The sequence below is a fragment of the Vombatus ursinus genome, unplaced genomic scaffold (genome assembly GCF_900497805.2).
Source record: "Vombatus ursinus unplaced genomic scaffold, bare-nosed wombat genome assembly UNPS02014813.1, whole genome shotgun sequence".
In the NCBI taxonomy this organism is placed as follows: Eukaryota; Metazoa; Chordata; class Mammalia; order Diprotodontia; family Vombatidae; genus Vombatus; species Vombatus ursinus.
The window spans coordinates 34900225-34914549 of record NW_020954591.1 but is presented as its reverse complement, the minus strand read 5'-3'; the positions used below and the strand labels follow the sequence as shown (position 1 = coordinate 34914549).

General features: G+C 42.8%; 2 protein-coding genes across 2 annotated transcripts in view; one reads left to right on the top strand and one right to left on the bottom strand.

The window, feature by feature from the left end:
* LOC114022712 (glucose-6-phosphate exchanger SLC37A2-like) overlaps positions 1-6887 on the top strand; it is a 28576-nt gene extending 21689 nt beyond the window's left edge. Inside the window, exons 8-18 of the mRNA XM_027835090.1 lie at positions 818-855; positions 1266-1415; positions 1601-1691; positions 3179-3241; positions 3579-3664; positions 4183-4231; positions 4530-4603; positions 5048-5126; positions 5343-5440; positions 5831-5895; positions 6857-6887. Of these exons, the coding sequence (XP_027690891.1) occupies positions 818-855; positions 1266-1415; positions 1601-1691; positions 3179-3241; positions 3579-3664; positions 4183-4231; positions 4530-4603; positions 5048-5126; positions 5343-5440; positions 5831-5895; positions 6857-6887 (824 nt within the window). The remainder of the gene's footprint in view (positions 1-817; positions 856-1265; positions 1416-1600; positions 1692-3178; positions 3242-3578; positions 3665-4182; positions 4232-4529; positions 4604-5047; positions 5127-5342; positions 5441-5830; positions 5896-6856) is intronic.
* Positions 6888-12907: 6020 nt separating this feature from the next.
* Positions 12908-14325, bottom strand: part of LOC114022711 (transmembrane protein 218-like) — an 8560-nt gene continuing 7142 nt past the window's right edge. Inside the window, exon 6 of the mRNA XM_027835089.1 lies at positions 12908-13051. Within this exon, the coding sequence (XP_027690890.1) occupies positions 12908-13051 (144 nt within the window). The remainder of the gene's footprint in view (positions 13052-14325) is intronic.

The window sequence follows — 14325 nt, the reverse complement described above, 5'->3', positions numbered from 1 at the left end:
AATCTTTTGTCATTGGTCATAAATAAGTGACAGTGACAAGTTTTGAAATTGAGATCTCTTGACTTTAAACTCATTAGCTTTGTGAGCATCAAATGAGACAATGTATATATAAAGCACTTTGCAAATGTTTAAGTGCTACAGAAATAAGAACTGTTATTATTTCAAGATGTGGAAATTGGCAATGCTTTGCTTTATGGGCTTTTTCCTTTTTAAAACGTTTTCACATTCGTTATTTTATCTGATTCCTATAAGCAGTCTTGTGATGCAGGTAGGGAAGTTAGTAATATCTCTACTTTACAGGTAAGAAATTGATACCAAAAGGTGAACCGATTTGCTTAAAGTCACACAACCAGCTAGAGACAATTGGGATTAGAATCCAGGTCTCTTGCCTCCTGAGCAGCTAGGTGGTGCAGTGGATAAAGCATGGGGCTTGGAGTCAGAAAGACCTGAATTCAGATCCAGCCTCAGATATTTACTAGCTGTGGGACCCTGGACAATCCTGTTTGCCCCAGTTTCTTTATCTGTAAAATGATCTGGAGAAGGAAATGGCAAACCACTCTAGCACCTTTACTAAGAAAACCCTGAATGGGGTCACAAAGAGTCAACAGCACTGAAATGAGTGAACATCAACTTCTGCCTCCCAATTCCCTTCCTTTAAGTTCTACTGTTTTTCTTTTCCTCCTCCTTATAACCGAAGGGTAGAGCCCCCAAAATTCTGAACTGGTTTGAACTCAGTAATAGGGAATGAAGGGATGAGGATGTTCAGGAACAATAGGGCCTAGCCCTCTGTGACTCTGATCCACACCTTTCCTTTCAGACCCTGAAGATGTGAACTGTACTCCACCTCAGCATCATGTGAGTATGACCCCTTCCAGACGAAGTTGAAAGGTGACCCTGTTCTCCTCATTCTTTTCTATTTTTGGTTTCCAGAGATTTAGTTGTTAGAAGCAGTAGGCTAGAAGGAAGGAGGTTGGTTGGGAAACCAGCCAGTTACTAAACAGACTTGATTAATCTCTACCTCTCATTTCCTACTTCACATTTTACCACATAAATCTCCATCAGAACCAGGGCCAGCCATAGCTGATCAGTTAGTTCTATAAGAGGGGTCTATATACAACCATGAATTTCTAGGACCTATTCCTTTCAGTCAGGGATGTCCCACACCCCTCAGGTAATGGTGAGTAAACCTGGATTTCCATTCTGTGGGAGGGGGAGTGCCAGAATCTCATTCCCTACATTAAAGAACTTCTCCCCACTGGGTTCAGAATGGACCTGTTGAAGACCTGGGTACATCTGTGGATTCAGTGGCTGGGCATTGCTCTGACAGGAAGAGTAGAACTGAAGGTGCTGGGTGTTCCAAGGAATCAAATGAAAAGCTTGAGGCCATCAGCTTCCTAGGGGCACTCAGGATCCCAGTGAGTAAGGGGGGATTGGCAGGGGTGGGGGTGGTGAAGGACTGGACTAGTGCTTGAGTGGTGATTCCAGAGATTTCTTTCTGTAAGCGGTTGAGAAGAACAGGGTGCCCTAGAGCTGGTGCCTTGAGAGCAGTGATGAGGGAGTCCTTTGGCACTATCTCCATTGTCCCTTTATTTTCCTCCAGGGTGTAATGGAGTTCTCCTTGTGTCTGCTGTTTGCGAAGTTGGTCAGTTATACCTTCTTATTTTGGTTGCCCCTCTACATTGTTAATGTGGGTAAGTGCACGTGCTAGGTGGAGAAAGTGGGGAGATGGGTAAGGGGGGGAGGAAGGAGAGAAGTTGTTAAAGAGTATTTGGAAACCTGAGGTGGGAATGGGAGTGGATGGCTCAGCAGAGTGAAGGATTACCTAAGCATTCTGCATGTAGTTCAGGTCTGGGAACATAATTTTTGTGGAACCTGTCTTGTGAGAAAAGCAAGAGGCTTAGAAATTAGATGCTGGGGCATTTAGGCACCCCCCTATACCTCCAGATCCATTGAGTGCAGACATCTTCCATCATATCATATTCCATCTTTTGAGAAAAAATTGGAGATTACATAATGAATCATGTCCTACATTTTCCTTTCCTTCTGTTCCCTGTTCGGACTTGTTACCTTTTGTCCTCATAGCCCAACAAGAACTCACTTGAAGGCTACCTGACTCTAAGTTGGGTGGTGAAATAGAGGCTTTTGGGGCAAGGCCTACAGTCACCTTATAACCAACTACTAGAGCAGTTTACAGCTTTTCTTTTTTAATTTTAATTTTTTTTTTAATTTTTAGGCAATTGGGGTCAAGTGACATGCCCAGGGTCACACAGCTAGTAAGGGTCAAGTTTTGGTCTGAGGCCAGATTTGAACTCAGGTTCTCCTGACTTTATGGCCGATGCTCTATCCACTGCACCACCTAGCTGCCCCCCAGTTTATAGCTTTCTCTGCTAAAGGGAGAATTCGTCAACATTGTGAGGATCATTGTGTTCTGTTCCAGGGCTGGCTCTGCTCTGGCACATTGTCACAAACCTGGGCATAGACACCTCTCTGTTGGCCATCTGGGCTCAAGATCTGGTGTTCTACGGCTGTTCACAACTAAGGAGTTATACCTCATTGGGACTCTCCCTCACTCCTTTCCTCCCAACTTGCATAGAACAAGATATCACTTCCCCTAATTAACTAAGAGTACACTGTCAGTCTTTCTTGGGTGTGTCTTAAAGTAAAAACTGCAGTAAAGCACATCTTTCTCCATCCTTCATCCACAGCTCCCAAGATCCTTTGAGCTCCCAGTACCTTCGACTACCTTCTTCTCCCTCTTCTAGCCACTCTAGGGATGGTGACTCCAAATCCCCTCAGGTCCCCTGTAAGCCATTCTCTACTCCTACCCCAGAATCCAAGCTCCTCCTTACCTGCCTCTTCTGTCATCAGCCACAATCCCTGTTTTGATGTCTGACTCCTACAAAGTTGCTTTTTTTTTATACAATCCAGCATCTTGAGCAGTGCATTGTGGGAATTAGTCATGATAAACCTTGAGTTTAGTTTATCCCCAAGTTCATGTAAGAGGCTTTCTTCAAAGACAGTTGCAGAATTACATGGGTGCTACTCCTCAGATGCTCTGTGAATCATTCCCTTATTTGTTCTTTGCTTCCAAGTTATGCATTTTAGTCAGGTTGTTGTGTTACTATTAAGCTTTTGGTCAGATTTTTTCTCAGTTCTTACCCTTTTGTTTTCTCCACAGCTCATTTTGGATCCAAGGAAGCTGGGGATCTTTCTACTCTCTTTGATGTTGGTGGCATAATAGGTCAGGCTCTCTGTGCTTGTTTTTCCCGGAGGGCTGAGTCTTTTCCCATGAATTGAGAGTAGAGTAGTATAGGGTAAGGGAGGGAAGTACATGGTCAATAAAGCTTAATTTGGTCAAGTAGAATTAGAGGAGAGGACGTATGTTTCCAGGGATTTCTGCCTGGCCAAGCAGCTTTTGGGAAAACATGTTCCTCCTCATACTTGTTTTTTCATTTACAAGGGGGTATGTGGGGAAGGGTGGAGTGGAGAGAAACCTTTGTCCACATCCTAGTCTCTAGGCTGTGGTAATGTAAGGGGGTCAAATGCAGTGGGTGGTAAGGTGGGGGTATGTGTTACAGGTGGCATCCTTGCAGGGATCATCTCTGACTATACCAATGGCAGGGCCACTACCTGCTGTGTCATGCTGATTGTAGCTGCCCCTCTGGTTAGTCTCTATCATTTGGGAGGGGATGGTTGGATGACTACTTGGGGAATGTCTGCAGAGAATAAATAAGTTAGTTTAACAGCAAGAGGGCTGGCATAGTAGGAAGAGAAACATGTGGAGAGCTTGGGGAACTATCTAGCTTAGGGAAAAGAGTGTTGTTTTTGTGTGTGGTGGGGGTAGGGAAGGGGAACAGCTTATTGTGGAAAAGAGGAAGGCCAGCTGTTCTATTTTGCTACTTAATTCAGGCAAAGAGGGAATTTGGGCTTATATTGTAATGGGAAAGTGAGGTGAGATATGAACTTTTAGATAGGGAGACTTAAGAATTCATAGCTACATCAGAATCTGTTCTTGGGGACAGAGATCCCCATCATTCTTAGGAGGGGTACACAAGATGACCAGGGATTCCAGGATATAAAAGGGTAATGCCAAGATCTATGGACCACAGTCCATATGAAAACCTAATGAAGGTAATAACCTTTTCATCCCACACCCTTTCTTCTTCCTTCTTCCTCTACCAGCTATTCCTGTACAACTCTGTTGGCCAGAATGGGATCAGCAGTTCTATAGGTGAGGCTGCAACTTGTGTTCTTCTGCATTTCCGTGAACATCCATGGAAATGGGCCAGGGAGGGAGAGGTTTGGTGATCTGAGTATTTGAGTACGTAGGAGTGGACTGGAGGTGGGGTGGAAGGAGGGAATAGGAAACCAATTAAGTGCATAGGAATTTGCTGGGGATGGAGAAGGAAGGAGGACTAGGAATCCAATTCCTGTGGGGAACAGTTCTTAAAGACTGGGAGAATTTTGGAGAACTTCCCAGCTTTAGACTTTGGTGGGGATGACCACTATCTTTGTTTCTACCTTCCTAGTGATGCTGATTATCTGTGGGGCTTTGGTTAATGGGCCCTACGCTCTTATCACCACTGCTGTCTCAGCTGACTTGGTAAGCTCAAGGCATCCAAGAAATGGCATTGTACTTCCTGACTTAGCACAACTCACGGTGTCCCATGCCATGGAGGGTCCCAGTTCCCATGAAGTCTACCTTATTAGAGGAGGGAATTGTTTCCAAGATTTGGGTGTCTCTCTTTTGGTCTCATGTCCATTCGTTCCCCCTTTACTCAATTCTAGATAAGTCAGTGTGTTCTCTGGGGAGCATTTTCCCTTCTGAATAAACTTTGTGTTCCTTTTCTTTTTCCCAAATCAGGTATCTCCCCAATACCAGCATCAAATTTGCTAGGAGCTGTGTCCTTTTGCCAGTACTGAGGCTATTGCTAAGCAGAGGCTGATGCTCTCCCTGGTGAATTTGGCTGCACTGTGGGTCTGGCTAAATAGCAGAGATAGAAGTTGCTTGTGATGGACCTCTGATTCTACTCTCTCGTCTCCCCAGGGTACACACAAGAGTCTGAGGGGCAATGCAAAGGCACTTTCCACTGTGACAGCCATTATTGATGGGACTGGCTCCATAGGTCAGTGTGCTCTGGCTGCGTCCTTGTCCTTCCGACTCCTTATCCCAGGCAGTTGGGCCCTGATCTCTTCCATTGCACTGACTGGCAGCCTGAGGATGGGATGGGCTAGAGGAGCAGCTGAGTTGTGGGGAGAATGTTACAGCAGAGAAGACTAGACCAACATGAGGTCAGGACCATCTTGCTTTGCTCCTCACACTGTCTGTGTTCTCCCTCCAGGTGCTGCTTTGGGACCTCTGCTAGCTGGACTCATCTCCCCTACAGGCTGGAACAACGTCTTCTATATGCTTATCTCTTCAGATGTCTTGGCTTGCCTAGTAAATGACTTTTTTGGGTCAAGAGTGGGTATGGGGAAAGGGGCACATGGTCCCAACCCAATGTTATGGCACCCTTGCCTGGCTGTTTAGCAGGGACTCTTCAGGGAAGGAATTGGCACAAGGAAATCTCGGACAGTATAGAAGTGGCTATACTTCGTGGGGTTTTTGGTATCTTTTCTGGATAGCTGAGAGCTATATTACATTCCTCATAAAATCCACCACCCAAGGTTACTATCTTTCCACCCTATAATTAATCAACAAATATTTATGGAATGTGTACCATGTGGAAGGCACTGCTAGACCCTATCCTATCTCTTTACCCCAGACCACTACAATGACTGATATCTGCCTTGCTCCATACTTTCCCATCTGTTTTCCTCTCCCCTACAGTTCCTCTCTCGCTTGGTGTACAAAGAGATCCAGGCCTGGAAGAGAAGCATGAACAGAAACAGAGGGTGAGTTCTCTTGAGATCAAAGGTCCTTGAACTGGAGGGCTTGCTTGGGCACTCAATTTTAGGGGCTCCCCCAAACCCTACATTTTGTGTTAATCATAGTCTACCCCTGGGTGCTGCTGGAGAACCAGAGACTAATCTCTGACTTTTTAAAAACTACCGTGAGGCTTGCTTGAGCCCCAACTCTCTGAAAATTCTTAACCTGGACTCCAGGGAGCCTAATCTGAAGCCTCCAGCCTTCATGCTTCTTACTCTCCCTCCCAACACCTTGCTACCCATTGCTAACATCCATTGTCTTCCATGTGTCTTCATAGCTCTTGCCTGGCCCTAACCCACCCGAGGTAGTGTCCGGTGGACTGTGGTTTGTGTTGTGAGTATGTTCCTTTAGTCCCATGAATGATTTACAATCAGAACCAGGACTGCATGCCAACTCTCTTCACCAGTGTGATTTTTCTTCCTTGCTTCCAAAGGGGTCAGCTCCAAGGACTTGTGATTTAAACAGAATGTAATGTGTATGGGGGTTTTCTTAGGAAGTGCAGAACTCAGACAGGGGTCTCTGCCTTCTGTGGGGAGGATCAGACCTTAGGGGTATTTCCCTAGAGCCTTTGGGGATGGGGGGATAAGGTTTGGAATAAAGACTCCCCTCTTTGCAGTAATAATGCCACTGCCATGAAGTTCACAATCCAGGATTATCTGGTACCTTGACTTGTGGGATGAAGAAAACAATCAAACTGAATTCTAATCAAGTCCAATGGAGATACCTGGCCTGTTTCTGTCTCAGCTTTTGTTGATGGGCAGTGGGGGTTTTGTGGAGAAGAAAGAGGGAAGAAATGGGATGGCATGGGCAGAAGATGGGGAAAGCAAAGGGACTGGTCAGAGGCTGGGACTGTATTGGTGGTGGTAGGGATAACCCTTTCTATGGCCCCCTGAGCTTCTCTCATGGGCCTGGTTTTCTTGCTTGCAGGGATCTGGATGATTCTTTGAACCCAGACTAGATGGGTGAAGGGCAGGGAGGGAATTTCTTTTTGTACTCCATGGGAAGCCTGGAGAGCTCTGTTCTAGTGCTGCTTATCTGGAGAAAGGTGATTAGGCGAGTTGTTTTCCTTCAGGGAATTGGTCACCCATGTGGGTATGAAAGATGGGAGGCTTGGGGACTAGATAGGGAGCCATGCTATTTTCTAAAGAGGGAGCTAGGCAACATTTAAGACTGGAGCAATTTATTTATGAATCAGTGTCCCTCTCACTCATTAGAGTGCCATTTTGACACAAAGTGGGATGGGATAAGGGGAAGGACATTCAGAAGAAATGCTGAAAAAAGAAGGGGAATCAGGTGGCTCTACCCTAACTGGTTCCCTGTGGAAACTTGTTTCCAGCTCTGATCTACTTTCTTTAGAGTAGAAGGGAGATTTATAGCTCCTACCCTCACACTCTATTTATAAACAGAATAAGGTAGAACTTGAGGGTGGCCATTGAGATCTAGTGTTCTAAGGAGGTACAAGAGTTTGCCTGGTCCTCTCATCTCTGTCTTAGTTCCCTAACCTGAGTCTCTATCTTCCTTCTAGATATAAAGAGATATGAGGCCCCCATCTGAAGTATAGGAGCCAAGGATCTCTCCTGGATCCCCAGAAAACTCCCCACTGGAGACACCTACAAACATAAACAGAATTTGGGGCAGCCAGAGCTGCCCAGGGACCTGCTATAGGTCTTGATAGAATTTCCAGGGGGAAAGAGGCTAAAGAGCCTCAGGGAATCATAGATTAAAGAAAACAACACATTTTGGGCAGGGAGTGTGTTGTAAGCAGCACATACAATAGTAGGGCTGGAGCTAAGGTGGCATCCCAATCACAAGAAAAGAAAGGCATGGCCTATCCTAGGTCTAGTTTCTTTGCTGAATTGGGTAACTCAAATTTTAGGTGCCAAGATAGAAAGTAAGGATTCTGTGGGGACAAAGCAAACAATAGGCCATACTATTCCTCTTCTCTCCCCATTACCATTATATTTGAACTGACTTTGTAATCAATTGTTCCCCTCTGTAACAGAGGTGCCTTACCATATTTTCAGGTGAACAGCTGCAGAGTTTGAGGTCAACTCTGTTTCTCTGCTTTCTGATCTTCATATCTCTGTACTCCCAAATTTAATCTTTCCTCCTCTTTTGCCCTCCCCTGCCAACTCTGCCTCTGTCTATAAATGACAGCTCAACTTCTCTATCCTTGATTAAAATTTTAACATAAACCTTGTATTGATAGATGATGGATTTTTGTCAGCTGTTGTGTGATTGAAAAGAGCTGTTTGTGTGTGTGTGTATGTATATATGTGAATGTGTGCGAGGTGTCTTTTATCCTAATTTGGTTATGTTTTGGGAACCTACCACATGTTTAGTACTGAGGTGGGTAATGTTCAAGATACAGAAGTATAATAGTCAATCTTTTCTCAAAGAACTTAAAATATAGTTGGGAAGATGAGACACATTGATTTTATATGGCAATGCCAATAACCATGGGTACAAATGAAGACACATTTACTCCTCTGTGCTTCTTATAGAGATGTTAAGTGCTATTTGTGACTGCTTCTTTGCCTTAATATGCCTGCTTTTACTCAGAGAATTCAGTTCTTCTACAAATAACTATACTCAGGGGGCAGCTAGGTGGCGCAGTGGACAGAGCATGGGCCCTGGAGTCAGGAGGATTTGAATTCAAATGTGACCTCACAGGCTTGACACTAGCTGTGCGACCCTGGGCAAGTCGCTTAACCCCATTGCCTTGCAATAAAACATAACTACACTTTATTATTGCTGTTTGCCAGCCTGGTCTGGTGACTGCTGTAGTTTCCTGGCTGTTCGTAGCAATGCTATGTTACTTAAAGCCATGCTTCATCATCCTTATAACCTTCTGCTCTTTGTTTTTTATGGTCACCATACTTTGGTCCTCTATAGCAGCATCTAGTATAACTGCTGTTATACTATCCATCCTGTACCTAAGTCCAATTGCTTTTATAACCTTCACTTCAGGTTGCATTCTAAGACTGTAGGTGGTGATGTCAGGGTTGGTTTGCCATTAATTTTCACTAGGGATTCATAAAGGATGTTGACAGCACTTTTAAGAAACCTCTGTTTTCTGGCATATGGTATCTATGGCAGCTTGGTTTCGTAGCCTTGTACTAGTTGAGCTTGATGCCTCATTATCATAGTCTGGGCATAAATTATTGGGAAAGTGAGTTAGTACCTCATGTTTTTCCCTCTACCCTGTGTTCCCCAAACAAGTACATTCATGTTTTAGAAAGTGACTAAAAAGATTATTTATCGTTACACCCTGACCCTTAAATCCAGAGTCCATTGATATGGGCTTCAATTTAGCAGTTCCAATATCTTCTTTGGTCACTAGATGGTGATACCACCCCATGGTAGAACACCATGGAGCCCAGAGCCGAAATAGGCTTCCCTGGAGCTTGTCAACACTAACAGGAAGAGATCTATCTCAAACTGTAGAGACTTGGGAATTCAGGAATACTGTGTGTATCTCCTACTATTCATGGTTCTTTCTTGACTTGTTTTATGAATCCATTATTCCTCTACCTTATTAATTTGCATTGGCTCTTAATGCAATAATTCAGTTATTTTCTCTCTACTCAAGTTTGTGGAGAATGTATTAGTTTCTGTGATTGTAAGTGGCACTTTTTTCAGAGATCTGAGAGCTATTCTAAGATGGATTACCACCACCAGAAAACAAAAATGCCATAAACTGAGCTATCTTCCCAAGTATCTAGGCTAGCAAGACAAATACTTTATTGTCTGATAAGTATTAGGAACTGGAGAATACAAAAAAGTATTAGGGTATGTTCTTTGTTCTTACTGACTTCACAATTTGGGTCAAGACACCAGACATGTACAGAGAGCTAAACAAAAATAATAACAGAGCTATTACAATGCAGTTATTGCCTAATGAATGGTATAAACAAAAATATACAAGTTTGGAGAATAAAATGAACAGTTAAAATGGTTAGGGAGGGCTGCATGGGAGCAGAGGGACTTAAACAAGGCCTTCAAGGATATGGAGTATTCGGATAGGCAGGAAGGTGGTATGATAAAAGGTTGAAAAGTACTTGTATTTTAGGAAAAGAAAAAAAAATACACAGTGTTTTTAAGGAAAACCACATGATGTGTTTTGTTGTTGTTCAGTTGTGTTAAAGATACTGGAGTGGTTTGCCATTTCCTTCTCTGGCTCATTTTACAGATGAGCAACTGATGCAAACAGGGTTAAGTAACTTACCCAGGGTCACACACTAGGCAGTGGCTGAGGCCCGATTTGAATTCAAGAAGATAAGTCTTCCTTACTCCAGCTCAGTACTATATCCACTGAGCCACTTGGCTGCCAAATGTGATGTGTTTAAGGGCTACTGAATAGATCAGATTGTTTTGGGAAGTGGGGATTAGGTCAGAAAAGTATGGGATCTGATTGTGAATGTTAAGTAAAGATATATGAACTTTATTCTATAGGCACTGGGGGGGTCATCAAAGACTACTGAATAAGGGAGATGACAGATTAATCTGTTGGTGGTATGTAGGATCAGAGATAGGAAGAGAGGCATGGCAGCAGCAGAAAAGGGATAATGTATGAGACAATAAAGAAAAATTCACATGACTTGGTGAAATGGGAAAATAATACCATTTATAGGAGTGCATTTAGTTTTTGCTAGGGATGGGGGAAGAGGAAAAATTTTTGAGTTTGACTTTAGGCAAGTTGAGTTTGAGAAGACAATGGAACACCCAATAAACCGACTACTAGGAAGCTGGAGATGTGTCTGGAGCTCGGGAGGAGCCAAAGCTAAAAATACAGATTTGGGAATCACTAGTATAGAGATGATAGTTGAAGACAGAATAAATGAAATGTCCCAGGAAGAGAATCCAGAGTTAGACAAGCAGAGAGATAAGAACTAAATCTTATCTGCCCACATTTGGGGAATAGGAAGAAAATCAGTTTTAAAGAATATAAGAGTGATCAGAGTTAGAAGGAAAAGAAACAGGGGAGTACACCTCCCATATCATCTGTTTCTTAGTCATATGGGTTCATTTCTTCGAAACATTTCTTCTTTTAAACCCAATCCTGCCAAAGGGAGCATCCAGGTGGCACAGTGGACAGAGTGTCAGGCCTGGGGTCTGGAAGACCCATCTTCCTTAGTGTAAATCTGGTTTAAATCAGACACTTAATAGCTATGTGACCCTGAACAAGTCACTTAATCCTGTTTGCCTCAGTTTCCTCATCTGTAAAATGAGCCAGAGAAAGAAAGACAAATTCCCCTATCTTTGCCACAAAAACCTCAAATGGGATCACAAACAGTTGGACACAACTGAAAAATGACTAAACAAATGCTACTATCATGCCCTAATCAATTAATCTGGACTAGTCTAAAAGCCTTTTTGCCTCTACTCTTGCTGTCTTGTGCATCCTGACATGCTAAGAAGTCTTTTTTGTATCTTTTCCAGATTCAGGTCAAGAGTTTGACCAGGCTGAGGCTCTCTGCTATCCCATAAACTGGGTGTACCTTAGAAAATTGCTATATGTGGGCTGAACCAAGAACCAGGGATACTTTTCCATGTGTGTTTGGCTGTGAAGACTGTTAATTCTGAATCCCAGCACTTTTTTATCCCACCACAGAAGTGTTAATTGAGAGCTTATGTTTATATATTTCTAAGGGTCTTGGGGAGTCCAGCCCTAGGATTAGTTTTCCCACAGTGATTTCCCCCAATCCCCAAGATTCCTGTCCCACTTCTATCTTGGGCACTGTATGTTCACCACAGGCCTGGAGTCAAGCCTTCTCTCTGGGCCTTACTTAGCACACACATGGGGCTAATGCAGGAGCATTATGTTAATTATTCATTTAATTTAACTTCATATTTGGTCTCAAGCCTAAAGTGTTCTTCCTTATAGATGCTACAATAGCTCTTGTAATTAAAAAGCAATAACTCTTTGTATTTCTCCTTTTTAGAGATCCATTGGGAGGCTTAGAGAGTGGGGGGAAAAAGATAGCAATAAGAGGGAAGAAGGAAGCAGTGGTTAAGAACTCAGCATTGTTAGGAGACAGACATGGTTGACCCTGACACAGAGAAGCTGGGAGAAAGGGACAGGTTAAGTCCTAGGGCATGATGGTCCTGCTAAAGTTGCTGATGTTGGCTTTGAGAGATGGGTAATGGTCCTAGAAGATGGAGGGTACAGCTCTGGTAGAAAAGAAGGGAAGAAAAGGGGGGGGAAACAACCATTATATCATAATTATGAGTACTTACCAGGATGCTAATTGAATAGGAACATAGTAAAACAAATCAAAATGTCAAAAGTTAAATGTAGGGAGGTCTGTAGTATGCGTTACATAATGTGTGACGTGTGCTCCATTTAAGTTTTCTGCAGGCAGACCCCATTCTATACATCTACATAAAGCATACATGTTTTCCACATCATCCAATTCATTTTGAAGGTTTAAAAGCCCCAAAGTGAGTAATAACTGACAAAATGAACCTGTTTTGAGTTTCTCCTGTATCTGTGGGAAAAATTTGGATCTGATATAGATGCCAGCCTCTCCTGCCTGGGTTCTAGGAGTTTAAGTCCAAAAGCCGCAGGAAGAGAAGATTGTTTTGACTGCAGCCCTGTAGTTTTGACTTTAAGCCCAGAAAGTAGAAGTTTAGAAGACAGTAAAACTATACATCTCACAAAGTACAGTTTTGTTTAAGACCTTCCCTGCCATCCACAAACGTGTAATTCGTTTTTGAAGTATCTCTTTACAAATGGTGGCATCAGGAGAAATGAAAAGTTCCCAACCAGGTTTGCTTTTGTATTGTATTTTAATAATCATTGACAGCCTCTTTGCTGTTAACACAGTGATCTGACAGCTAAACACCTACTGAGAAAGCAGAAGGGAGATAGATATGTGACCTGCCACCTACCCATAGGAGTCTTCCCAGACTTGCTCTTTCAGCAGGAACTCTGTCAGAAGGTGGTGACAAACAAAAGCCTGTGCTTGTTAGGAGTCAGTGTGCTGCTTGGGTTGGCCCAGCATCTTTGTGCTGCAGCTCATAGGCACCTGGGGTCCTCAGGAGCAGCAGATGCAACTGCTCTGAACCAAAGTACAGGACAATAATATGAAATCTGTTAGCCGGCTCTTGCCTTCCAATCTGTTTAGATATGTCCCAGTTACCCCTTTTATTCCCTTACATATGGTTTGTGCCAAAACAGATTCCTCACAAATAGTTCCCTCTGAAGCCTTCTCTATTTCTGTGGCGAAGCTTCAGCCCTAACTATATTATTTTGGAGGGTCCATTTTAACTGAAGACGATGTGGTAGGACCCATGACAAATTAGGGAAAATTCAACCTGTCCCCATGCCTGATGATTCCTTAAGTTGTGTCCCTTTCAAAATTTAGTTCCTATGCCTCTTGAGCAGGAATTGTGGCTTTTCTATGTTCACAATCAGACTCCACAGCTACAAAGTGACCTTAATCTTCCCCAAAGTCTTTAGTTTTAAAAACTTCAGCTTATTTGACTTGTAGCCCTCATTTTCAGGTTTCTGATTTTAAGCTAGAAGACTAAACTTTAAATAGCCCTGGAGATATATGATGTGATTTTGAAAACAAGATAAAATTTAGAGACCTTTCATGACTAACCTCACTGAGTCTGGGATTCCAAACAGGTAAAAGGACATGACAGACGCCAAAGATATACAGCCATCAGTAGCTCTGGTGAAAGGATTATAGTACTAAGAGGATACAATAGTGTCTCAGATTGGATTCATATAATAGTAAATGAGAAAAAGAGGAACTAAAGAGCCCAAGAAGAGGGAGAAAATGAGGGCAGGGATGCAACTTATACACTGCCAAAATGAGGACTACTATTCCGTACCTCTTCTCTCACTTCTAATCAAACTTGGAATACACAAAAGATAGTGTTAACTGTTTTTATTAGATAGGATATGAGACCTATATCTTTTTTAGAGTTCTCTAGCATAAAGTTGTCAATAACTATTATATAAAATTTTCCAAATATGAAAAGTAACACTTTAGATCTAAGTATACCTCCTTTCCAAATGAACTAGAATTTGAAAGCAATATAGTTTCACAGACCAGAAAGTACCTGATTTTTGTCCTCTGCCAGCTAGAGGCAAACATTTTCTTCCATAAATCATTCCATTTTATCTTGTCTAATTTAAGTCCCACTCCAAAATAGTTATGTACTCTTACTTCTGATTCTAAATAGGTGGAAAACTGAGGTATAAAAAGGGGAAGTGATGTGCAGTCATTCAGGATGATTGTGAAGATATCACCATTTCTTTCAAGTCAATGAGAATCCTTCCCCACTGGCATAATTCCATAGTTCCTTAGATAACTCCCAATACTTGTGGAATTCATGCCAGATCCAAGATATGGAAGCTGCCCATGCAAAACTGAGCAGCA